Source organism: Podarcis vaucheri (genome assembly GCF_965113315.1).
Source record: "Podarcis vaucheri genome assembly, chromosome: 7".
In the NCBI taxonomy this organism is placed as follows: Eukaryota; Metazoa; Chordata; class Lepidosauria; order Squamata; family Lacertidae; genus Podarcis; species Podarcis vaucheri.
The window spans coordinates 60,818,388-60,844,033 of NC_138765.1; the positions used below are offsets into that span (position 1 = coordinate 60,818,388).

The 25,646-nt window shown below is 43.3% G+C and overlaps 1 protein-coding gene across 3 annotated transcripts in view; it reads left to right on the forward strand.

The window, feature by feature from the left end:
- The window catches only part of ZNF423 (zinc finger protein 423), a 333,305-nt gene that overhangs the window by 72,776 nt on the left and 234,883 nt on the right, over positions 1 to 25,646 (forward strand). For all 3 annotated transcript variants that reach the window (XM_082232860.1, XM_082232859.1, XM_082232861.1), the window contains exon 2: positions 1,886 to 1,945. In XM_082232860.1, coding sequence (XP_082088986.1) covers positions 1,886 to 1,945 — 60 coding nt within the window. The remainder of the gene's footprint in view (positions 1 to 1,885; positions 1,946 to 25,646) is intronic.

Consider the following 25,646-nt stretch of genomic DNA (forward strand, 5'->3'; position numbering starts at 1 on the left):
ATCTGGGGGTTAGGGTTAGGGGGCGCAAATCCACGGGTTAGGGGGCGCAAATTACTTGCCTTGCCCCGGGTGCTGACAACCCACGCTACGCCACTGTTTGGGGGACACCTTTGCAATGCAGAAAGTACAGAAACTTGTGAACAGAAAAAATTTCCCATTGTTTTTTGTACATCATGGTTCTGAACAGCAGTTAGTCAGGCACGCACCCTCCCAGTACAGTTTTGTTGCTATACAGCAGGATCCCCAACGTAAGAGGCTAAATATTGGTTTCATTAAAGAGTTGAAATTGTTCAGTAGTTCTGCCATAAAAATACTCTTCCATCAAAAGTCCATAAATTGCAATAGTTGAGTATTGATTAGAGTACATTGGACATTTATCATTCATATTAAAAAGTCTGTTACTTTTGTTCCAATTTCTTTTTAACCCCCTCTGCATCAATTTGGTAGGCTAGCAACAAGGTTGTTTTGGGCCCATGGGGGAAAGTGGGGCAATAGGCTTCTAGGAAATAAAACAAAATTAATCTAAAGGCCATAACTGCTTTAAGGTCTGATTTTTTTTTCTCTCTCTCTATAAAATGTCCATTATACCCAGTTGAAATTGTGTGTGTGAATAAACTTAAAAGTGTTGCCGTGGCCCATATGGTAGAGTCACAATTTGAGGTTCAGTTAAGAGCCAGAGTGTCTTGTGATCCAATACCTTGTCTGTATATTTCCTTTGCAAACAGTTTGGACTTTGTATTTGAATTTAGTAAAGCTTCCACTAAACTAAAGCAGCCAAACTGGCATTTTGGCTACTGGTTGCTCTGGCTTTGCTGAAGGGATACCAGTTCATTTGAGATGCAGATTCATTATCTGATGGGGACACAAAAAGCTGCCTTGCATAGAGTCAGATCATTGGTCCATCTAAGCTTTTGTCCCTGCTGACTGGCTGTAACCCTGGAAGGTTTCAGACAGGGGTTTTTCCCACCTCTGCCTGAGGACGAGAAGGACTGAACCTGGGACCTTCAGCATGCAAAGCATATCCTCAGCCACTAAGCTGTGGCTATCCTGATTGGAAGAAAATGTGCAAAGTATGTTTAATGTAGGTCAGCTTCAAAATTTTGCGCAGTGCAGCTAAAATGGTTCCCCTTCCCCTCAATTGTTACACTATTAAAACACAGGGGTGAACATTTGCACAATACACCGAAGACTTGCTGGGCCCACTGGGCTGAAATATTGATATGGATCAGGGATCTGATCCCAGCTTCATTTATCCTCAGTTCTCTCTGAGTGATCTGAGAGTGTGGGTGGCCTATCTTGCAGGGTGGTTGTGAGGACAAATAATTCCAAAGTGGCTTCAGTGCCCCCCCCCAAATGGTTAGGGATACTCTCATTTTGAAATACTGCCCCTCAATGAGGCCAAACTTAGATTCACAAAATGTTTATGGGTATGCGTACCCCTGCATCCCCTCAGAAAAAAGCACTGTGTAGCTTGCATACCTGAAAGCACTGTAGGCAGGTTTTAATAATGACTTGGGTGGGTCGCCGGTCAGATTTTTTTTTGTTTTCATGTGAGAACATTACCAAATGTAACTGCAGAAATTCTCAGTTTACCTCCCTGGGTTTCCTGTGGTGTAAGGCAAGGGTATCAAATGTGGTGCCCTCCAGATATTGCAATAACTTTCCCATGGAACAGGCTTTCCCAACCTTTTTCCATCTCAGTGTTGTTGGACACCCCTGACCATTGGCCATGCAGGAGCCCATGGGAGTTGGAGTCCCACCACATTGAGAGGGCACCATGTTGGCCACTCAACAGGTCAGCTGTTTTGAATAATGTGTTAGGTCCGTTTCTCTTTTTCTCTGCCCCCTGAAACTTACTATACTTTTCTTCTTCTTCTCTCCTCAGTTGAAGAAGGCGAGTCATCGGATTTCACTTTGAACTGGGACTCGTCCGTGACCCAATCAGGTAAAGGTGGTGGTTGTTTCGTACAGGAAACTGCTTTTTGTGTGTGTTGCATTCCTGCCTTTACTCCCAAACCTATCGGTTGCAACTCAGCTTCTTAGATTGGTTCCATATGTCCAATAAAACCCATTACATACAAAGACTAATATACTCTTATCCTCCCAGGAGCCATTCTTCCTTCTGGTGGGCACATTGAATCGGGTTATGACTTTCTCAGGTATGGCTGCTTTGAAGTCTCCTGCCATGGCCACCGTTGGACCTTCATTCCAATATAATTATAAAAAAGTGACCTTTGATGGAATTTCTCTCCCCCCCCCTTTCAATCTCAGCGATGTAACGTTTGTGTGCTTTCTGTTTTTTGGGAGAAATTGCAAAGCGGTGGAATGTGTCGCTGTTGATGAATTGATGATTGGTTCATTGGTAAAGGGCCAGGGCTCGCTTTTCTGATGATGTGCAAAGGCTTTGAAATGAAGATAAAGTGTAACGACATTCGAGGTTGTGTGTGCTGGCAAGGTCCAGGGCTCCTTCAGTAAATAATGTAATGTAATGGGGTTCTTTTGAGGGAAGTCGTTTGGCTCTAATGGTAATTAAATCTTTCTACGGGTGCAGGGAAGGTGAATATGAATGTACAGTAGAATCCAAACTTGCTATCTGTTTTTTTAAAAAAACAAAAAACCCCCACAACCTCAGAATGGCTGTAGATCAGGAATAGGTAACATGGTTGCCTTGCAGATGTTGTTGGACACATTTGTGGAGTGACTTCCGTTACAAGGAAAGCTTGCAGTGTTTGGCACTCTTTAACTATACAGAAAAGGGACGCGGGTGGCGCTGTGGGCTAAAGCCTCAACGCCTAGGGCTTGCCGATCGAAAGGTCGGCGGTTCGAATCCCCGCGGCGGGGTGCGCTCCCGCTGTTCGGTCCCAGCGCCTGCCCACCTAGCAGTTCGAAAGCACCCCCGGGTGCAAGTAGATAAATAGGTACCACTTACCAGCGGGAAGGTAAACGGCGTTCCGTGTGCGGCTCTGGCTCGCCAGAGCAGCGATGTCACGCTGGCCACGTGACCCGGAAGTGTCCCCGGACAGCGCTGGCCCCCGGCCAATAAATGTGAGATGGGCGCACAAACCCCACAGTCTGTCAAGACTGGCCCGTTCGGGCAGGGGTACCTTTACCTTTACCTTTAACTATACAGAAAAAGCAAGTAAGGGACATGACAGAAGTCTATAAAACTATGCATGGCATGGAGAAAGTGGATAGAGAAAATATTTTCTCCCTCTTGAAAATAACACTAGAACTTGCAGACATCCGGTGAAGGTGAATGTTGGAAGATTTGGAATAGATTAAAAAAAAGGTACTTCTTCACGCAGTGCATAGTTTAACTATGGAACTGAGACAGGGATGGCCACCAACTTGGATGACTTTAAAAGAGGAATGGAATAAATTCACGAAGGATAAGGCCATGTTTTGCCTCCACTGTCAGAGGCAGCATGTTTCTGGATACCATACAGGAAGGGAGAGTGCACTTGACTTTGCAGGGTTCTCACAGACATCTGGGTGGCCACTGTGAGAACAGGATGCTGGACTAGAGGGGACATTGGGCTCTTATTATGTTCTTATGACTACAACTCCCATAATCCCTGGCCATTTGCCATGTTGGCTGGGGCTGATGGGAGTTGTGGCCCAAAATATCTCACATGTTAGCTGCTCCTGCTGTACATGGCACCAAGAAGTGGCAGTGGAGGCTGTGGAAACGGCCACCTCCATCATTATTAACACTTAGGGGGAACCTAAAAACATTCCTGTATGTACAGGATTAAAGGCAACCTTGAAATGATTAGCTGTGAGGATATTGCGAACTGTTTAAAAATGTTTTCAGTATTTTAATTCATTGTATTTTATATTTTGTTAGCACCTTTTTTTCTGCTGCTCTGGGTGGTTTTGGGAGGAAGGGTATTAAAATGAAATGGATAAAGTGGCCATTGGCCATGATGGTGGATATATTGAACCTCCATGTTCAGGGGGTAGTTATGGCTCTGAATAACAGTTGCTGGAGAGCATCCTCTGGAGAGTTTAAGGGGCTTCCTAAGGGGATTTGCTCAGGCAATATGAAAACTCAGGTCTCATCCACAATATTTATTTATTTACTTATTTATTAATAAAATTTGCACAGTGCTTTCAAGTATTTGAAGCATTTCACCTGAAATCTGATGCACAGCACTCTGTAAGGTAAGTTGATATTATTCCCCATACTGCAGATGGGGGGGGCATGGTGGCTGAAAGAGAGTAGCTTGCCTGTGGCCACCTAATGAGTTGATGGCAGGGGCAAGATTCGAAATGGAGACTTCCTGGTTCACAGCTCTGTTTCTTAGCTACTGTATTAAACCAGCACTCCAAGCTACCTCTCAAATGCCACCTTTGAGGGCAAGCCCTTCCAGGGAGTCAGTCTTTTAAAGTCCCTTTCATCTTTACATTCTTGTTTAGTATCGTTGCACGACTTGTAACCCAGAATATGGTTGCCCCTTTAAGGTGCAACCCAGTGAGCCCCTTTTTATTTGCGTGGATAGGTTTGCCTGCCAGCATGCAAAGCAGCTCTTTCTCTTTTTCTGAAAGGGGCACATGCCATGAATCAGCTCAAAATTGTTGTGGTTTTTTTTTTAACTTGGGTGGTTCCAGAAAGAAAGGATGCAAATGAATGCCTACTTTGTGATTTTTCTTTTCTTTTCTGGAATTGTCATGGTGAAGAGCACAGATTAGTTTTGGTTGGCTAGAAAATATTTTCCTATGTACACATTCTCCTCTAAGGATCTTATTTTTCAGTTTATGCAAAGCATATGCTGCAGCATATATTTTCCTGGGTCACAACTTCCCTGCACCCGGTATGGCTCTGTTTGAACAACTTTTTTTTACCGTTCTTTTGATGGCGAGTATTTCTGCTCTGAAAACCAACTGCTGGCTGTGAGACAGAAGGCCCCTTTGTGCCTGGAGCTAACAGTGCATTAACAAACAAAATACAAAATTAAAAAAACTTCTGGGTCTCTTACTGGATCTTAATCTCAAGCAGTAGAAGACCAGATTCTCCAGCTACCTTGAATTATATTGAGCGGCAGGCAAACCTACGACAGGATATGGGAAACCCCCTTATCCCAATTCAGAACACTCCAATTTGGGGAACGTTCTTGAAATCTGGGCTTTTTTCTTTTTGGATCAAGGTGGCAATCCCATGAACACCTAATTTGGGAGTAAGTTCCATTGAGCTCACTGGGACTTGGTTCTGAGGAGAGAATCATGTACCACTCTGTTCACTTCCACGCCATTGAAAGCACATTTAACATATAATTTAAAGAATCTTGGGAAATGTAGTTTGCTAAGGGTACTGGGGATTGTAGCTCTGTTGGGGGGGGTGTAGACTGCAGCTCCCAGGATTCTTTGGGAGAGGCCATGTGCTTCAAATGCATGGTGTGGGTGTGTGGCCAATTTTAGAATAATAGAATCATAAGGGACCACAAGGATCATTTAGTCCAACCCCCTGCAATGCAGGAATCTTTTGCTGAAAGTGGGGCTCCAATCCATGCCCTACCAACTGAGTTATCCCAGGAGAGCAATAGAGCTGCCAGTGCTCTTTCCTTAGATTTCTCTCATTGTGTGGGAACTGTTGTAGCATGACTTCTTCTCGCATCACCAGAGTACCAGGTCACTGGAAGCTGGGGTCAACAGTGCAGGGTGATGTTGTGGCCTGGGGTTCACCCATGAGGCTGAGAACTTACTGCGTCACCCAATGTGGCATGCGAAGGAGATGTGATACAGAAGAACTGTTGAATGTGAGGAGGAGGAGGCCCATTTGTTGGCCCTCTTTGTTCAGGACAGATGAAAGAAAGTTCTTCTTCCTGGAGCACATAGTTGTTAAACTATGGAAGTCGCTCACACAGGAGGCAGTGATGGCTGCCGACTTGGATGGCTTTAAAAGAGGAATAGACAAATTCATGGAAGAGAAGGCTATCAATGACTACGAACCATGTTGGCTATGCTCCGCCTCCACAGCTGGAGGCAGTAATGCTTCGGAATACCAGTTTCTGGAAAGCACAGGAAGGAAGAGGACTCTTGTGCTCAAATTCTGCTTGCTGGTGTTCCACAGGCACCTGGTTGGCTGCTGTGAGAACAGGATGCTGGATTAGATGGGGCATTGGCCTGATCCAGCAGCCTCTTCTTATGTCCTTATCTACTGCTGCTGTTATTATTATCAGTATTTATTCATTTTGTAAGTTCTTTATAAAACTCAACAAGTAAGGGTGGCTTTATGGAACTTGCAGGTTCAGGAGCAGACTATCTCTGTTTGTTGGTTTCTTGGGGGTGGGGGTGGGCAATCTGCCTTCATGCCCTGCTTATCCGCTTCTTGGAAGCATCTGATTGGCCACTGTGGAAAACAGGATGCTGGACTCGAGGGATCTTTTGTCTGATCCAGCAAGGCTGCTCTTGCGTTCTGTGACCTGCATTAGCTACACAATTCATAGCAGTGATTGGCAAAGTTCTGTGCAGGCTGCAGAAACCAAGCCCCTGCCCCTGCCCTTCACCCACCCTGGCTTCCATGGTTACGCTTGGCATTTCTCCTGCATTTCCAAGCTTTGTTGCAGAGGCTTAAGGACTGCAATTTAAAAAAATAAAATAAAAATTCTGCAATGTTAGTTTTGTCTGTGGCTGCAGAACTGCAGAGTCCCCGTAGCTCTGTGGCAATTCTTGGTGTCACCTCAATGATACCAGTTTGTCTGTGTCTGTGCAGGAGGGCAGCGTGGTGCGCAGCTCCCCACACTCAAGGAACGATGCATCCGAGTCTCTGAACGTGTGTGCAGTTCAGTCTTCAGGCTTTCTGATGTGCAAACAGAGAAAGGGAGTGAAAGGGAGATCCTGTTAATTTAAAACATCTGGCAAAATGATTTGGTTTCGTTGACTTTTTCTTCTTTTTTTGAAGTGGCAGAGGCAATGGCAGGGGAGAGGAGAGAGAGAGAGCAGAGGGTGCGGGGAGATGTTGTTGATTTGGGCCAGGGCACAAAAATGAAAAGTGAGGCATGTTTATTCCCCCGTTATTGAAGTTCTACATCACTTTGCTGGTGCTAATGCAAACAGGAAGATCATAAAGGAACATAATGAAAGTCTTGCACATTGGGACCATGGGGCTGGTTTCGGTTACTGAATATAGCTTTGGCGACACCCCACGCAATGGAAAGCAACTCCACAGTATTACTCCACTATATATTATGGCTTTTTAATGGTTTCTCCACATCCACCTCTACTCTTGTATAGCTTTTCCATCTTATTCCACTCAGAAGCTTCATGTAATCTTTTTCTTTTTTTATATGCTGCTCAGTACAACCGAACAATATAATTGTGCTTGACTTTTTTTTTAAAAAAAGTACAATTCTATCACTCAAATCTTATTAAAAAATTATAGGGTGTCCATATCATTTTTTGTGTGTGCCTCATTACAACCCAGTGACAGTATCCAGAATAATAGATTGGGAGGGGCACACAAGGGGCAGGTTTTTGGTGGGGTAGGGTAGAGGTTTGCCCTGCATGTTAGATTGCTGTAAGAGCAATAAATTAGATTTTATGTTAACACTTGCTTGCTAAACGTATTTTCCTTTGGAGTATCTCTCATAGATTTCAATCGTATAACCTTCAAGTAACCATGTTCAGGACTGCAAACATCATTTTCCAGTGCTATTTTTCTAGAAAAAGAGGTGCTGGATCTCACCATGAGCACCTACCTTGTTCTCTTGTAATGGCAATGATGACCACCTAAGAGGTGCCAGAACGGAGTTCCGGCTGAAAAAAAGCTGTTATTTCCTGTTTATGATGCTGTTATAATTACTAATTGCGGGAGAGGATAGTGTTTTTCTTTTAGGTAAATGCAGGGGTCCAGCAGTGGGGAGTCAGCTGTGTCGGTGGGGGGTGGGGAGTACCACTTATATTATCACTTTTTACTCTTGGCTATTTCTTACTGTACATTTCCATCTAAGGTCGTACCTTGGAAGTTTAATGGAATCCGTTCTGGAAGTCTGTTCAACTTTCAAAACATTCGGAAACCAAAGCTTCTGATTGGCTGCAGGAAGCTCCTTCAGCCAATTGGAAGCTGCAGAAGCTCCATCGGACATTCAGCTTCCAAAAATTGTTCAAAAACTGGAACATTCACTTCTGGGTTTTGATCGTTTGGGAGCCGATTTGTTTGAGAGCCAAGGCATTTGAGATTCAAGGTATGACTGTATTTCAGCTGGAATTACAGGCTCAGGGTGGTATTCCGCTAGGTTTTACTCAGAGTAGACCCACTGAAATGGACTTAATTTAGTCATGCTAATTTTAGTGGGTCTACAAAGAGTAAAATCTAGCTGAATACGTAACATTTTATTTAACCAATTATCAATTAGCAAACTTTTATTATTACTATTTTAATAATTTCATTTGTTAGATACCTACTACAAAAATATTTACTGCAACTTGCAGTACAAAAATTACATTGCAATACAAAGTAAGGTTTAAGAATGACAATAAGCACAAAAAATTATCATTGACCAATTCTGAAAGCATCAGACAGAAACCTCACTTCCCTCCACCCACGTGATCAAGAAATAAATTTGCCAGCTGCAGCACCCACAGAGATATTCCCATGCATTGTCCAGTCATTGCAGTGGAGGAGAGGGAATTGTAAAAAGAGCCAAATACCAAGATCATGACACAGCCATGCTTGAGAAATGTAGGAAATGGGTGCACGGATGCCTTGCCTAGCCTAGGGCTGAGCTGACCTGAGTCTTGCTCAGTTGACTTAAAAAGAAAATAGAATTGCGAACATCAAGCAATATCTTCTAAGTTTACAGGCAGGATTGCATACTCAGGATCACTTAACATAGCCTTAGCTATGTCTAAGCTGTGTAGGGGTGGTGAGTATCCATTTCTGTTTGTATCGAAGCTCCCTGTCTATGGAATGCTCTCCCCAGGGAGGCCCGTCTGGTGCCAACTTAGTCATTGTTTTGCCCCTAGGCAAAGGTGTTGTTGTTTCCCTGGGCATTTGGGCAGCTACAATGACTGGATGTTTTAATATGTTTATGTATTTTTATTATTGCATTCTACTCACTTCATGTATTGCTTAAGGACTTCTTGTTGTGAGAAGCAATACATAAATCCAGTAAACCTAATGCAGAGCAGGGACAGACTTAGGTCACTTTTGGTAATATAGCGCCTTAAGCGAGGCCAAAGTTTGGCTCCACCAAATAGATCTTCTCAATTTTGGACCCCCTCGGCTCTGCATCCCAAGCCCTAAATCCAATGCTGCACAAGGCATATGAATAAGTGCTTTTCTGGATCTGATCAAGGTCCAGCCCCTTTGGTTTCTTTTAAAAAATGCTAGCAACCAGGAGATGCTGTCTCCTCCGCGAGAAATTGGTTGGTGCTTCATCTGTGGATGGCAGTGAACAAACCAGAAAACTTTCAGTAATTTAGGGAAAGGAGTGGTGAGACAACTTTTAGGAAGAAGGACAATGTAATATTTGTATTCACCAGGCCAATCATGGGAAGGCTTAAGGGTGGGGATTTTAAGTGAAGATTCCCCAAATAGCTACAGACCATAAGATCCTACACACATTGTTGAAACAGCTTTATGCTGAATCAGACCTCTGATACATCTTGCTAGGTGTTAAAAATTCTGAGGGCCGATTCTTTCCAGATCAACCTTCATAGTCTCTTGGCTCTGCTACCTGAGATTTGTTGTCACTAGAGATTCTAGATCGCTAGATTCTAGATCTCTAGTGGGGCTTCCCTCATACAAAGCTTGTACCCCACTGCTGAGCTGGAGGCTTTCCCTGTGTTGTGAGGGTGCCATTTTATTGCGCTGGCATCTGTAACAGATGCATACAGAAAGCATCCAATCTGGAAGCAGCAGCAGTTTTGGTTGCAATCCATGGAAATCTGAATTGGGATGAGATTGACTCAGACACCCGCTTTACCATGGGGAAACCCTGGCATTGCAATGGCCCCCAAGTTTGCTGTGGCTCTGCTTCTATGGGGTACTTGTATGATGACAGTGTATTTGTGCAGTCCCCAATGTTAGGAATGTAACCTCGACTGAGCAAATGTTTTGTGCCAATGTTTTCTATATGTTTCATTGGAGCCTGTTCTTTCCAGCACTGTGCAGTGCAATGCAGCCATGGTGGTCTTTCAATTCACATGCAGAGCTTATAAAATGTGGCCTTCTGGAGTTTACAGTCTCAGCAGGACCAGAGAGGCAGCCTCAGATAGCTTGCTGTGAGTGGAGGTTTAAGAAAGTTTACTGTATGGTTGAAGATGCAGTAATGGCCACCAACTTGGATGGCTTTGAAAGAGAACAGGGGAGATCCATGGAAGATAAAGCCATCAGTGGCTACTAGCCTTGATGGCAATGTTCTACCTCCATTGTTGGAGGCAGTATGCCTCTTAACAATTGCAAGTGGGAGGAGCACTATTGCACTGCAGTCCTGCTTGCAAGTTTGCCATGGGGATCTGCTTGGCTACTGTGAGACCAGAATGCTGCGCTAGATGGGGGTTTGGCTTGATCTAGCAGAGCTATCTCTTCACCTTATTTTCCATCTGAACTTTAGCAATGTGATTACTGATTTCTGACTCTTTGTTTGAAACAATAATGAGCTAGATGGACCCGTGGCCTGGCTCTTAATGAGGATCTCAGGGTCTGGATGGCTTATGAATGTGTGTGTTGTTGTTTTTCTAATAACCACATTGTGGTTTTAGTTTCAATGGACAGAATGGTATTCTCTTTGTGCTTGCTGCGACTTAAGAGCTCTGGCTTTCTATTAAATAGTGGTTCAGGAACATTTTATTGTTTAAATACACCAACATCTTACCCGGGCAGGAGGTTGTTTTCCCAGAGGGTGTGTGCGATAGAGCTTGAGTTCACCTACTCTTTTCACGACACAACAATTGTACAATGTACTGCTTGCGTGCACATTTGATGCGAGTCACCAACAAAGGGATAGGCTAAGGAAGGAGGTGTCAGGGGAGACTCCTGAAAAGATGATGGCCAGGGAAGCATTTGCTGGTCAGAGTTTGTAAAAAAAGAAAGAAAAAGAGGTTTTTAAAAGCGCCCCCCCCAGATTTAATAGTTGTCTGGCCAGCTTATTGCATTGCACTGCTACATGGTTGTTGTAATATATCACGGGTGCATTATCTTGAGGAGCAACAAGGGACATGTTAAAGAAGCAAAGAAGTCTTACTAAATATATAGAGAATTTAAGGCATTTTTAAAGACTTACAGGAAGTTTAAAGATATATACAGCTTGCTGGGGAGTTTCTCATTAGCCTTCGTAGGCAGCCTTTGGAGAGTGGGGTGGAGGAGAAAAGGTTCAAAACAGTTATTTAGTCTTTTAATATTGATGAACATTTGAGTGCCTTTCTTATTCATATTCATAAGAATGATATCACAGACTCAAAGCCATAAATGTAGAGGTGGTGGTGGTTGTTGTTTGCACCTCCTTTCCCACTATGGAGTAGGCATTATGTTAACACACAGTATTATATTGTTGGGGAAAAGGGAGAAAGTGGCAAGGTCTTTCGCCTTGCCCTTTTTTGTAACTTTTTCTTGCAATAATACGAATAATAATAAGAATGTGATTTTCTGCTGGATCAAAGCATTATTATAGCTGGAACATTTATATGTGTTTTGTAATTTTGATGTGCCTGTTTGTATGGAAAATGGTTATGCATGCTGATAAACAGTTTGTTTTTATGTATACATTTCTGCTTGGGAATGCTAATGATTTAAGTGGTATATAAATGCCAAAAGTAAATAAACAATCATTTTTGGTGCAGTTTCAATGGATAGCCAGTGACCACAACTTTCTTTGGGCTTCGGAACCATCAGGACCTCCCAATTCTGGCCTGCTGTGTTTATTTTATCTCCCCCCCTTAAATTTATATCCCACCTTTTTCTGTTATGGCACGCAGTTGTTGTTGTTCTCTGTTCGACTTCTTAGTCATGTAATAGAAAATTTAAAAGTCTCTAAGCGACTTACAACAAAAAAGGCATAGTATAAAAACAGCCATTACTCAAGATGTCACCCATCTAGGCTCTGGGCAGACCCCAACCTGCTTAGCTTCAACAAGGCTGTGGCTTCATTTGCCTTCAGACCATACCAGGCTATTCTGCATCTTCTCTTGAGAGTCAGCATCTACAACATTTGATCTCCTTACACTGGGCCTACCACTTTTGGCTCTGCTGTTTCCACATCTTCCTTCCACTACAACAGGAGTGGGGAACTTGAGACCCTCCAGATGTTGTTGTATTCCAGGCCCTATTAGCCCTTGACAGGATGGCCAATGGTCAGGGCTAATGGGAATTGCAGCACAAAGACACCTGGGGGGCTACAGGTGTCTCCATCCTTTCTCCGTAGCAACCCTCACACCCACTGTGCTACTTCACAATAAGGAACTGTCTTTCTTTCAGTGTGTTCTCATGAAAATGATTTCTCAGTCTCCAAACAGGACCCATGTTCTCCAACCCACCCACCCACCCACCTTTCAGATAGGTGAGTGGTTTCCCTTAGTTGCATGCCTATAGAAATGAAATTGATCATCACCTCAAATCTGAAGGAAGCGGGGATATGTGGGGTACCTCTGCTTGTTCAGAGGGTCCATTTGGTTGTGTAAACAAATCTGAGGCTGAAAGAAACAGATGTGGCTTTCTGTTTCTGGATAACCGGTCATGTAAACAAGCTACCACCTTGCTGCCGTTGATTCCATACGCCCAAGTAATCTGCCGCCTTCCTGCTGTGGTCCTGCCAGTAAGGTGGTTTACCTGAGTTCAAACACTGCTTTTGTCAGTGAGCCGGTCTTTTAATCAGGAGGAACAGAAAATCCTGCCCACGAGGTATACTTTAATTGCTTCATGCAACTCAATACAGCTGAGATTGCTAGTTACAGCCACATATTTCTCTTGTTGGATTTCACTGCTGGGCAAGGGCAAATTGTTTTGACCTGTGCGTGTGTTTATAAAGTTCGTATAGTTAGTGAGGAAAGTTTTGGACCGGGAAGGCATGAGCTCAGACAGACATGAATTTTGGTAGGTAGACTTGAGCAAGCCCCTTACACTTAGTCTGAATTATCTCCCGTGGGGTTTTTTGTGAGGATAAGGTAGGATAATTGCAGTTATAGCTAATAAGCACCCATCCCTAAAGTCATGTAGGAAAAAATCATGACCACATCACAAAGTATTCTATGGCAATAGCAAAAGTATATACACTGTTTTAATTACAGGCATGATGTTGGAGCAAGCCTATTTTTGACACAAAGGTGAAGCAGGTGTAGTCAACTGTCATTAGCTGAAACTATGGTTTATTAACAAGCCAGGATAATATCACCTTTATTTGCATCTTTTTCCGCCTCAACTTCTGTGGATCATGTGATGCATCCTGGCTGTTACTCAAAAATGTCATTTGGTGTTTTGCCAGCACTTGTTAGTGTTAAACACCAGGCAACTTTTTAATTGCCTGTGCTCTTTTTTTAAAGGTAAAATTAGCAGCTTTCATTTTCAAAGACCAACTACAGAACAACAAACCGTGGTTAGTTTGTGTTTTCTGCTCTTCTTCCCACCTTGTATATCTCTATCTCTGTTGGCTGCAGCAAAGGAATATTCATTTCACTGTGATTTACATGGCACGGTTTCCCTTTTTGTTTGTTAAGGCGTTGGAACCTGACTGAGAAATAGCACTTCTGTATTTATTTATTTTTTAAAAAACCCTTTAAAAAATCCTCTTTTCTTTCATCTTAATTTTGCACATCACTAATTCTTATTTAATTCCCATTTCCTTAATTGCCTTGTTAACAAATCCACAAAATATGACACTTTTATATTCAGCAGGCTACAGTTTTCCTTCCCTGTTACAAAATGTAGGTGATCGTCCAAGCCAGTGTTAGACACTTGTATCCTTCAAGCAGCCTTTGTGATTGCACCTTCTTGGGGTCTTAGCCAGCCAACGAGCCTTTAAGGTTTGGAATGCACCATTTAAGCAACAACAACAAATTTATGCATAGTTTATTACATTTTAAAAAATCTCCATAAAATTGCAAAGAGCAAACGTGAACAGTAAAGAAAATGGCAAACAATGGGGCAAAGCATGTCAATTCATAATGCCATTAAGAAAATCAAAGCCAAAAATAAATAAGCAAATAAAGATGAGGGGGTGGGGAGAGAAGGGGCCATAAAGGAAAGGGGAGGGAGGCGATATGCCCCTGAGAGCCCACAATGTGTCCAGATCATGCAAACAGCTCTATGCAGGAACCCCAAGTATCAGAGTGTGGAGTCTCTTTATGCTACCAAACAAAGGTAGCCCTTTCGTGATTATGGCATCTCTCCTTTCATACGCTGCAAAGGAAAGAAGGTTCTCTGGCTGATGAACAATTGGGGGACCCATTCAATCCTTCCAGTGTTGTAAGGTCAATCTCTTGGTCACCAATAAAACACGCAGGATCCAGTTGCAGCATCCCTCTGTCAAAGTTGCAGCCAGATTTATACCAGGAGAATGGACGAACTGTTCAATCAGCTTTAATGCTGCTGTATTACACAATGGACTCTACACATGGACATCCCCAGATGGGCAACATCGAAATCAGATTGATTATATTCTCTGCAGCCAAAGATGGAGAAGCTCTATACAGTCAGCAAAAACAAGACCTGGAGCTGACTGTGGCTCAGATCATCAGCTCCTTATAGCAAAATTCAAGCTTAAACTGAAGAAAGTAGGAAAAACCACTGGACAGGTAAGATACAATCTAAACCAAATCCCTTATGAATACACAGTGGAAGTGAGGAACAGGTTTAAGGATTTAGATTTGCTGGACAGAGTGCCTGAAGAACTATGGATGGAGGCTCGCAACATTATACAGGAGGCAGCAACTAAAACCATCCCAATGAAAAAGAAATGCAAGAAAGCAAAGTGGCTGTCCAACGAGGCCTTACAAATAGCGGAGGAGAGAAGGCAAGCAAAATGCGAGGGAGATAGTGAAAGATACAGGAAATTGAATGCAGATTTCCAAAGAACAGCAAGGAGAGACAAGAAGGCCTTCTTAAACGAGCAATGCAAAGAAATAGAGGAAAGCAACAGAATGGGAAGAACCAGAGATCTGTTCAAGAAAATTGGAAATATGAAAGGAACATTTCGTACAAAGATTACCATAATAAAGGACAAAAGTGGTAAAGATCTAACTGAAGCAGAAGACATCAAGAAGAGGTGGCAAGAATACACAGAGGAATTATACCAGAAAGATATGGATGTCTCATACACCCCAGGTAGTGTGGTCGCTGACCTTGAGCCAGACATCCTGGAGAGTGAAGTCAAATGGGCCTTAGAAAGCACTGCAAATAACAAGGCCAGTGGAAGTGATGGTATTCCAGCTGAACTGTTTAAAATTTTAAAAGATGATGCTGTTAAGGTGCTACACTCAATATGCCAGCAAGTTTGGAAAACTCAGCAGTGGCCAGAGGATTGGAGAAGATCAGTCTACATTCCAATCCCAAAGAAAGGCAGTGCCAAAGAATGCTCCAACTACCGCACAATTTCACTCATTTCACATGCTAGCAAGGTTATGCTTAAAATTCTACAAGGAAGGCTCAAGCAGTATGTGGACCGAGAACTCCCAGAAGTGCAAGCTGGATTTAGAAGAGGCAGAGGAACCAGAGACCAAATTGCAAACATGCGCTGGATTATGGAGAAAGCCAGAGAGTTCCAGAAAGACATCTACTTCTGCTTCATTGACTATGCAAAAGCCTTTGACTGTGTTGACCACAGCAAACTATGGCAAGTTCTTAAAGAAATGGGAGTGCCTGATCACCTCATCTGTCTCCTGCGAAATCTCTATGTGGGACAAGAAGCTACAGTTAGAACTGGATATGGAACAACTGATTGGTTCCAAATTGGGAAAGGAGTACGGCAAGGCTGTATATTGTCTCCCTGCTTATTTAACTTATATGCAGAATTCATCATGCGAAAGGCTGGGCTGGATGAATCCCAAGCCGGAATTAAGATTGCCGGAAGAAATATCAACAACCTCAGATATGCAGATGACACAACCTTGATGGCAGAAAGTGAAGAGGAATTAAAGAACCTTTTAATGAGGGTGAAAGAGGAGAGCGCAAAATATGGTCTGAAGCTCAACATCAAAAAAACAAAGATCATGGCCACTGGGCCCATCACCTCCTGGCAAATAGATGGGGAAGAAATGGAGGCAGTGAGAGATTTTACTTTCTTGGGCTCCATGATCAGTGCAGATGGTGACAGCAGTCACGAAATTAAAAGACGCCTGCTCCTTGGGAGAAAGGCGATGGCAAACCTAGACAACATCTTAAAAAGCAGAGACATCACCTTGCCAACAAAGGTCCGTATAGTAAAAGCCATGGTTTTCCCAGTAGTGATGTATGGAAGTGAGAGCTGGACCATAAAGAAGGCTGATCGCCGAAGAATTGATGCTTTTGAATTATGGTGCTGGAGGAGACTCTTGAGAGTCCCATGGACTGCAAGAAGATCAAACCTCTCCATTCTGAAGGAAATCAGCCCTGAGTGCTCACTGGAAGGACAGATCGTGAAGCTGAGGCTCCAATACTTTGGCCACCTCATGAGAAGAGAGGACTCCCTGGAAAAGACCCTGATGTTGGGAAAGATGGAGGGCACAAGGAGAAGGGGACGACAGAGAATGAGATGGTTGGATGGTGTTCTTGAAGCTACTAGCATGAGTTTGATCAAACTGCGGGAGGCAGTGGAGGACAGAAGTGCCTGGCGTGCTCTGGTCCATGGGGTCACGAAGAGTCGGACACGACTAAACAAATTACACAATGGTTGCATTAGCATGTCATGCTGAAGTATTATTTACTGCAGCCTTCCTCAACCTTGTGCTCATCACATCCCCATCGGTCCTGGTTGGCGTGGCCATTTATTAGGGATGATGGGAGTTGTAGTTGAGCATCTGCTGAGCACTAGGTTGGGGACACTTGGTGTAGCAAGATGCACTTGAGCAGGAAGGAGCTACTGTGAGCCACAGCCGGGATTGTAGTTTATTCCTAATTATGGCTTTTTCAGAAGGGGACCAGATTTTGTGATATTGTGGTGAGACAAATAGGGAAGGTGAAAGTAAACACAGCAGAAGGCATTATTCCAGCAGTGCAGGTGTGGGAAAGCATACAAGCCCCCAACCCTTGCAGTGGCTCTTTTCTGCTTTACCATGTTTAGCTAAACCATGGTTTAGCACATGGGTCGGCAAACTAAGGCCCGTGGACCAGATCAGGCCCAATTGCCTTCTAGATCCAGTGTGCGGACGGTCCAGGAATTCAGGCAGCCGGCATAGTGTGTGATGGTTTTTGCGACTCAGCCAGGCTTGGGAGTCAAAAGTGAGGTGGGTGGCTGCTCAAGACAACCCCCTTCTTCGTCCATTGTGCACGCATCAATCTTTTCTTCCAGGGTGGGGGGTAGGAAAGAGGGAGAAGGAGCCACAGTTTGGATTTCCACCTCAGGAAGGGCAGTTGCGGGGAGTGCCTGGGTGGCTGCCCTCTGAAGCAGTTCTGCACTCTGCTGGGGAGGCTGCTTGTTAGCTACATGGTGCGAGCCATGGAAAGGTAAATAGCTGCCACCGCCTCGTCTTCCCTCACGCAGGGAAAAGAACATTTTTGCTTGAGCGGCGCTGGCCTGACTTAGTGTGGCCAATGGCTTTTTCCTTCACCCACACGTGCGCATACGCACTCCAGGGCTGGCAGTAATGGTGCACTTACCTCAGCCCCCCACCCACCTTATGAGAGAAATAATAACTGTAAACGCATAAAATGCAAAGGAAGCACTGTGGGTGTATGAGGGAACACCCCCCCCCCCCAAATCACATTTGGGCAACGTTGGGGTTGGTCCCAATAAGGGCTTTTGCCAAAAATGCGGGTCATAATCATGACAACATATAGTCCGGCCCCCCACAAGGTCTGAAGGACAGTCGACCGGCCCCCTGCTGAAAAAGTTTGCTGACCCCTTGTTTAGCATTACCTGCAAACCACGAATAGAGAAAATGTGCATCTGTGGTTAAATGAGTTTAATCATAGCTTTTTAAAAAACAAAATCTGACCACCCATTCTGATAGTAACTGAATTGCAGCAGTGTAGAGATTCCACACTTTAGTGCTCCAACATGTATCTGATGCTCTATGTGTGCAAGCTGCCCTGTTTTTCTCTCAAATGTGGAAGACACTACAGATGCTGTGGGAAGTTAGAGACAACGGAGATTCTAAGAATGACGCACCATGCAATGTGGGATAGGTTGGACTCTGTATGGAATAATGGAAGTCTAGCTGGCTTCTTCAGAACTTGCTACTATTTCCAAGCATACTGTTTCAGCTAGAGTAAAAACAAGCTCTTAAGCTGTTAGTGTATACTTTCCACAAGATATAAAGAATGGACTGTAAGATGAAGACTTCAACCTGGTGTATTAAAAGTAGCTCAGGAGGCTTGTAGTAGTTTTGCAGATCAAGCTGATTTCCATGCCAGCAAGCACCAATTGTAACAAATAAGGTTCTTATTTATGGAAGTCCACTTGATGGCTACTCCCTCTAACGAGTGTTTAGGGTTGGATGTCACGTAGGAAGATATTAACTGTCTGAATGGATCTAAGATTTTCCAAATATCTGTACAAGACCTCAACTGACGTTTCTGTTGAGTTTCTGCCAAGAAGCCCAGGTGCATTTCATGATATTAAACCCACCCTTGTAACCAGGGCATCTGCATATTGAGAGACATTTCAGTGCTGTGTACTTGAAAGTGGGTCTGATGAATACTTCTTTTTACCTAGGAATATATTGGCAGTTGTTACAGGTCCTTGCCCAGAGCTTATAATTATCAGTTGAGTGTCTGAGATGCTTGAGTTGGGTGGCTAACCATAGTGGGCTGCTGATCAATGCAACATTGATCAGTAGAATCATACTTTATTGCAGGGGTCAGCAAACTTTTTCAGCAGGGGGCCGGTCCCTCAGACCGTGTGGGGCGGCCGGACTATATTTTGAAAAAAAAAATTGGTATTGGGAAGAGGATGTAGGTGGGGAGGATGGGAAATGTCCGTTCTGCAGTTTCTGAGAGTCTTAGCTTATTTAAGAAGATTCATAGACCACTTTTTTAAAATAAAAAAACCCCAGTCAGCAGTTCTCAACCTGTGGGTCCCCAGATGTCGTTGGACTACAACTCCCATCATCCCTAGCTCAGGGATGATGGGAATTGTAGCCCAACGACATCTGGGGACCCACAGGTTGAGAACTGCTAGGAGGTCTATACAATATAGTATAAAATAGTAATAAGAAAAGACCACCAGACTTTAAAAAACAAGTAGACATTATAAAATTATCAGTCAACAACATTTCCAAACAAATATGCTAATAAAAAATTTTTTAGCACTTGTGGAAAATATTACAACAACACTAAGAGATCATTTCTACACAAGTGCAGAACAAGCATCACATATTTTGGGATGGAACTAATTAGGTTAATATCTGGTACGAAAAGGTCTCAGATTACTCTACACAGCATGTTGGGATGATTATGAGATTATGGTAATTGTAGTCCAACCATTTCTGGGGAGCAACTCATGGTTGCAGACCCCTGCTCTAAACAACCAAACTGGTTTAGAGGCAAGCTATGAGCTCCTTGGAGAAAAAAGTGGGGTATAAATTCAATCAACCCATCTCTCTTTTTTTGTAGGTGCAGGGGGGAAACAGTTTTTGTGTTTTGCCTTTTTAATGCAGTGACTGCGTTAAAGTTTTCCTTTGCTTTTGCCTTTAAGTTTGACATTCCAGAATTATATTTTAGGGAGCAAGGCCAATTGTGAAATAATACTGCAAGAGGTATCAATTTAGTTATTTACCTTTTTGGGGGTGGGGGGGAGCAAATATTTGTGCTAAAAGACAGATTTAAGCCCTGCTTTCATCACATGCTTCAAGGGAGTGAAAGAGAGAGAGAGAGAGAGAGAGAGAGAGAGAGAGAGAGAGAGAGAGCGCTTGCCTTTTTTGCCTGTAAGATAAGATTACTTCCTGTGACTGAATTTTAGTTCATATCTGGACAAGCCCAGCAGAAAATGGAATGTTTTTCCTTTGAACAACTAAGCTGTTAGCTGGAGTGACAGAACATCCCCTGGGTTCCGTGTTCTGTTAGAGACTGACATCCTGTGGCCGCATCACCTTAAGGACATGGAGGACTATGAAAAATTTAATTCTTTCTGAAGTGGCTCTTTCAGACCCCACAGCTGTGCCGAGGTTCTTCAGTACGCTCCCATCTGTCATGGAAACAGACGTCCCATAAATCGATTCTTAACGTCCCTTGTGGTGTGGTTCTAGAGGTGTTCACAGCTTGCTGAGGGAGCAAAACTTTTCCTTGAACAGTCATCTGGCATGTTCTGTTGATGCAGTAGTGCATTTGTGGCCTGGATTAGAAAGAGGCTTCAGGAAATGGACCTTTTGCTGGGAGAATCAACCGCTGGGCAATTTTCTGCAACAGAAGGAACAATGCCAGGAGAGTTGGACAAAGATGCCAGTGGTTCAGAGACCTGCTATTTGCCTGTAGACGCCAAGGATTCATTTAGCATAAAAATGTGAGCTGCCTCAAGGGCGTGTGTTAGACCTCTGTCCCACCTGAGCCGGGAAGCTGAGGTCAAGGAACGGTTGGAATTGCAGCAGCAGAGATCATTCTGTATGCAATTTAAGGGTTAATTCTGTTAATGCTGAGGTCAGCTAGCCAAGCACAGGGACTGCTGGAGGTGCTGCTTTGCAACCATCCAAGAGGGGCATGATCTTTGCTGAGGTGGCACATGCTCTGATTGGCTATATATTTGGTTGGTTGACTTCCTGTTGCATACAAGGCCTGACCTAAGAAAGACAAAAGCATGCCTATTCCTTTCTCCTCCAATTATACTGTTTTTGTTCAGTTTTGCTTGGTAAAGCGTTATTAGAACTTTTCTCTCTGGGCTCCATCTGTGTTATTTAAGTGACTTTGCAGGCTAGAAATCAGTGCTGATTAACCAACTAGGCATCAGAGTAGATAAACAGCAGAAACCAGAACAAAAGACACGCTGGATGTTGGAGCACAGGGAAAAGCAGGAATAGCAGGTAGGGAACAAGTCAGAAGATGGAGCTGATGATGAAAAGCAGGAAGACTTCCCTGTTTAGGAAAGTCCAGACAGGAAGCACTCTTTATGTCCAGGATATAGGATTCCCTTCAAGGAGTGCCAGGTCTTTTTTCTGGTTAGCGCTCTTCTAGCAAGGAGCATGACAAAGCTGGTAAGGACCAAACTCCTACTGACCATTGGAGGCTAGATTTGCTACATGTCCAGAACCTGTGTTTATGTGCTTTATGGTATATTCCCTCTGTGCTCTCCAGTACACAAATAGTTTGACCTCACTGCTTGCTTCTGGTTGACACAATGCTTTAGGGATCTGTCCTGCTAGAGGTGTCCTTTTACGAGTAGACTCCTCTGAAAGTCGGCTCCTCTGAAAGACTACTTTCCCATTTTTTCCCCCTTCGACAAGGAAGTTGATATGGAAAGAGCTTCTTTGAAGTTGAAAGGAAGAAGAAACACTGCTCTAATATGGGAAGATGGGAAACACAAGGCTCATTCCATCATTTCCATCCATTCCATCATTCCAGAAGACCAGCTCCATCAGGCACCTCCTATCCCTGAATGGTGCCAGCTGGTCATTTATATGAACAACTGCTTAAGAACTGATGCCTGAGTTTGATTTTTTCCTCTTCCCTCCCTTTCCCTTTTCCCTTGGGCGTCGTGTTTCTTTTCAGATTGTAAGCCTGCGGGCAGGGACTGTCTTGTTTTAATGGATTGCATGTAAGCCACCCTGGGGGGCTTTTCGGCTGAAGAGCAGGGTGCACATGGTCTAAATAAATAAATATACTGATGATTCCATTCTCATTCTTCCTGTTCTTTTGGAGCAAGAGGCCTTTTCAAATCTTGGGAGTCTTTTGTCCTACACATTTTCCTCTTTAATTCTGGTTGCATTCAAAGAACCTGCATCCCACTTCTCCTTGAAGAATGGCTGCTCCCTGTGAGGTTGGTTATTGCCACAGCTTGCGAGTGTAACAGGAGGAAGGCTCATCTCCCTTTCTCGGTTTCCTTTTCCTGACAGCAGCTGCTTTTCTGCAAGTTTTGGTTCCTTCTTTATTGTTCCCCCCTGCCCCCCCATACAGTGGCCAAGAAAAGGGATGAGTTCAGATGAAAACCGTAGGTGTTTTTTTGGATACAAATTAGATCTGTTGTTCTAGGAAGGCCCGAGGGAGCATAACTAGCAATAACGGGATGAACTTGAAGCACAAGAAACCTTCGGCTGAGTATTAGGAAATCATTCCCGGTAGTAAGATTGAATGGACTGGGATAATCTCCCATTGCTGAGGTCATTTTCCAGCAGGACCAGGGAGAAACCAGCAACAAAACACTTGAAAACAGAGCTTCAGAAAATATCTTTAAACTGGCAGGGTGTCTGAATGAAGCTTGGTGTATCTCTTGATGGTTGAATACAGGGAGCTGCCCGTCGACCCTGCACACCCAGATAATGCAGTGTCTTTCGGCGGTCAAGAAGAGCCAGATTTGGGAAAGGGATGTATCTCAGAGATAGGGCACATGCTGTTCATGCAGAAGACCCCAGGTTGAATCCCTGGTATCTCTGGGTACTTGCAAAGCCAGTCTGTCTGTACAAGCAGTGGACATCCTGGTGCCCTCCAGATGTTGTTTGGCTCAAAACTCCCATCAGCTCCAGCCAACATGGCTTTGGACAATGCAACTCTAGTCAATAGGAACAAACCAACATCAGTTTTAATACTGGTTTTAAATTTTGCTTCCTATCTCCTTGCATATGTGAAAGAGAAGGAAGAGAAGAGAAGTGGAAGTATGCAAGGTCAAAGTTCATTCATGCTTGTTGATGTTGTGGGAAACCATGGTTGCTCATTACATCTGAACCAGGCCATAGTGTGGTTTTCTAGACAGACCCTTATTGATTTTACATGGAACAATTACATATTGTAAATTACCTTCATTGTGGTCCCAGGTGCAGTGAGCCTTAGGTTCTCGGGGTAGGGGTGTAGGAAGCAATAACAACAACATGACGACAACTTGGGATTGAAATGGCCACAACTTTATTGATTACAGCTGTCAGTAGGCTTTGGCATAGGCACTGGGCCATTTCGACAGAATTTTTCTCTGCAGAAATGGTAAGTGGTCTTTATGGCATAGAAAAGTTTTAAGTAAGTAGTGGTACCTCAGGTTACAAACGCTTTGGGTTACAAACGCTTCAGGTTACAGACTCTGCTAACCCGGAAGTAGTACTTTGTGTTAAGAACTTTGCTTCAGGATGAGAACAGAAATTATGCTTCGGCGGCGCAGCAGCAGTGGGAGGCCCCATTAGCTAAAGTAGTACCTTAGGTTAAGAACAGTTTCAGGTCAAGAACGGACCTCCGGAACAAATTAAGTTCTTAACCCGAGGTACCACTGTACTAACGCACCATCAACTACGTGCTTTCCTAAATAATCCAACAGTAAAAGGAGCGGCCACTAGGCCCTTGACCACCTCTGAAAGCCTTCTTTTGTCCGCAGAAGGACATGGTAGGAGGATGACATCCGCAATATACAAAATACTGCTCTTCTTGATCCTTTTTAAAAAAATCCTTGTGTTTGTTCTTTCCTTGTCACTTAACAGCCAAATTACATTAGCGAGGCATAAGTATCAATAAACTGAAGGCTCTCACCCTCATCAGTCATAAATTGCTGGCGATACTTAAGCAAATGAAGGCAACAATTCATTTTAAGAGCACATCGTTCAGTAACATTCAGATTTAATGCCACTCTGACTCAGTGTTTTGTTGCATTTCTGATGCATCTTATTTCTGAAAGAACTGCACTTAAAAACTAGAGATTTATGCAGACCTTCCCCTACCCACAAGTTCTAAATTCCATCACAACAGACATATCACCAAAACAAAGGGATTTCCCTCCCCCTCCCAAACCTTCGCTTTTATTTGGCTCATGTGCCCTTGGAGGCATTTTAGGAAAGATCAGCTTTTAATTAACATTTTTGAACTTTAGTCCAGTACACATCCCTTTTAATCCCAAGCAGAGGAATTTTCTAGTTCAATTCTGTCACGTTATGGTAAGACCCACCAAGGTTAACAATTTGGACTAAGGGCCCAAACACAGCTAGATTTTATTTTTTATAATTAACAAACAACTGACGGATGTATAGTTTGTTGAAAAGTGAAGTATTTTTATCATGTATCAGAGTAATAAACTATAGGCTAATGTAAAACCGTATGAAATTTATAATAATACACCCAAAAGTAAAAACGATGGTTATAAGACAGTATTGTCAGATGACATGCATTTTCGCTGTATCATAAGGCTAAAAACCTTCCCCAGTTTTGCCATCACATTAATCAACTAAAGCTTTGGTTCTTTAACTGATGGAGGACAATTTTAAATGAGTAAACTACTTATGTTCAATTCCTAAGGGCATTTTGATTTTGGCATTTAACCATATTGGAACAGGAAATGTTGACTTTCCTTCTACCAAACATTGAACATTGTCCTGCTATCCCTGTCCCCACTCTCTTAAAGAGATTGTGACATGCAAATTTGTTTACGCTTGATTGACTAATCTGTTAGAATGAAGGCAAAAGATCAATCAACTACGAAAACCTCACAACATCATTAGGGCCGACAACTAGCAATTCCTTCTATTACCAGTGGTTCAAGTGTGGCTGAATGCCATTGCTCATGTAGCAAACATGGTAACCTGCATGCATCAGGCTCAAGGAAACAGGGGGGACCCAGAAGACCTCAGTGCGTATGGCCCCAAAATGATGATTCAGGGTGAAAAAGAAAGCTAGATGGATTGGCATGAAGCATCCTGGAAGCATACAGAGCTGGCTCGCTGGCTACTTGGAACAGTGAACAGGAGCATTCTACACTGCAAAATTTTGTTGCTGATCCCACTTGTTAATATAGTTTATTAATCTGTGAATGCAAAATACAAAACTGTGCATGCTGGGCTTGGTTTTCTTTTACAAACTTTGTTTTCTTAAAAAAATAAAACCTCTTTTCATAGGCTTCCCTAACATTCCTTTTGACTAAATTATCTACTACTGTACATCTTAATCCCATTTCCCCCTATTTTTAAATCTCACCAAATGACTTTTGCAGTAACCATTGCAGAAAGCCAGCAGTAGCCAAAGTTAAGGTTGGACATTTAATACAAATAGTTTTAGTGATCAAAAAGACTCACTCTGACATGACATGCATGTTGGAGATTCACCAATCTACTCCAAAGCTGAGATCTACAAGTTCTATATGCTCTCCAGGGATCACAAATTCACTTTACAGTGGTACCTCGGGTTAAGTACTTAATTTGTTTCGGAGGTCCGTTCTTAACCTGAAACTGTTCTTAACCTGAAGCACCACTTTAGCTAATGGGGCCTCCCGCTGCTGCCGCACCGCCGGAGCATGATTTCTGTTCTCATCCTGAAGCAAAGTTCTTAACCCGAGGTACTATTTCTGGGTTAGCGGAGTCTGTAACCTGAAGCGTATGTAACCCGAGGTACCACTATAGCTACTTTTTGTTTCCAGGCATGGATAGTGTGAATCTATTCAGTGTTGAGGGGAGTTTTATCAGCGTGG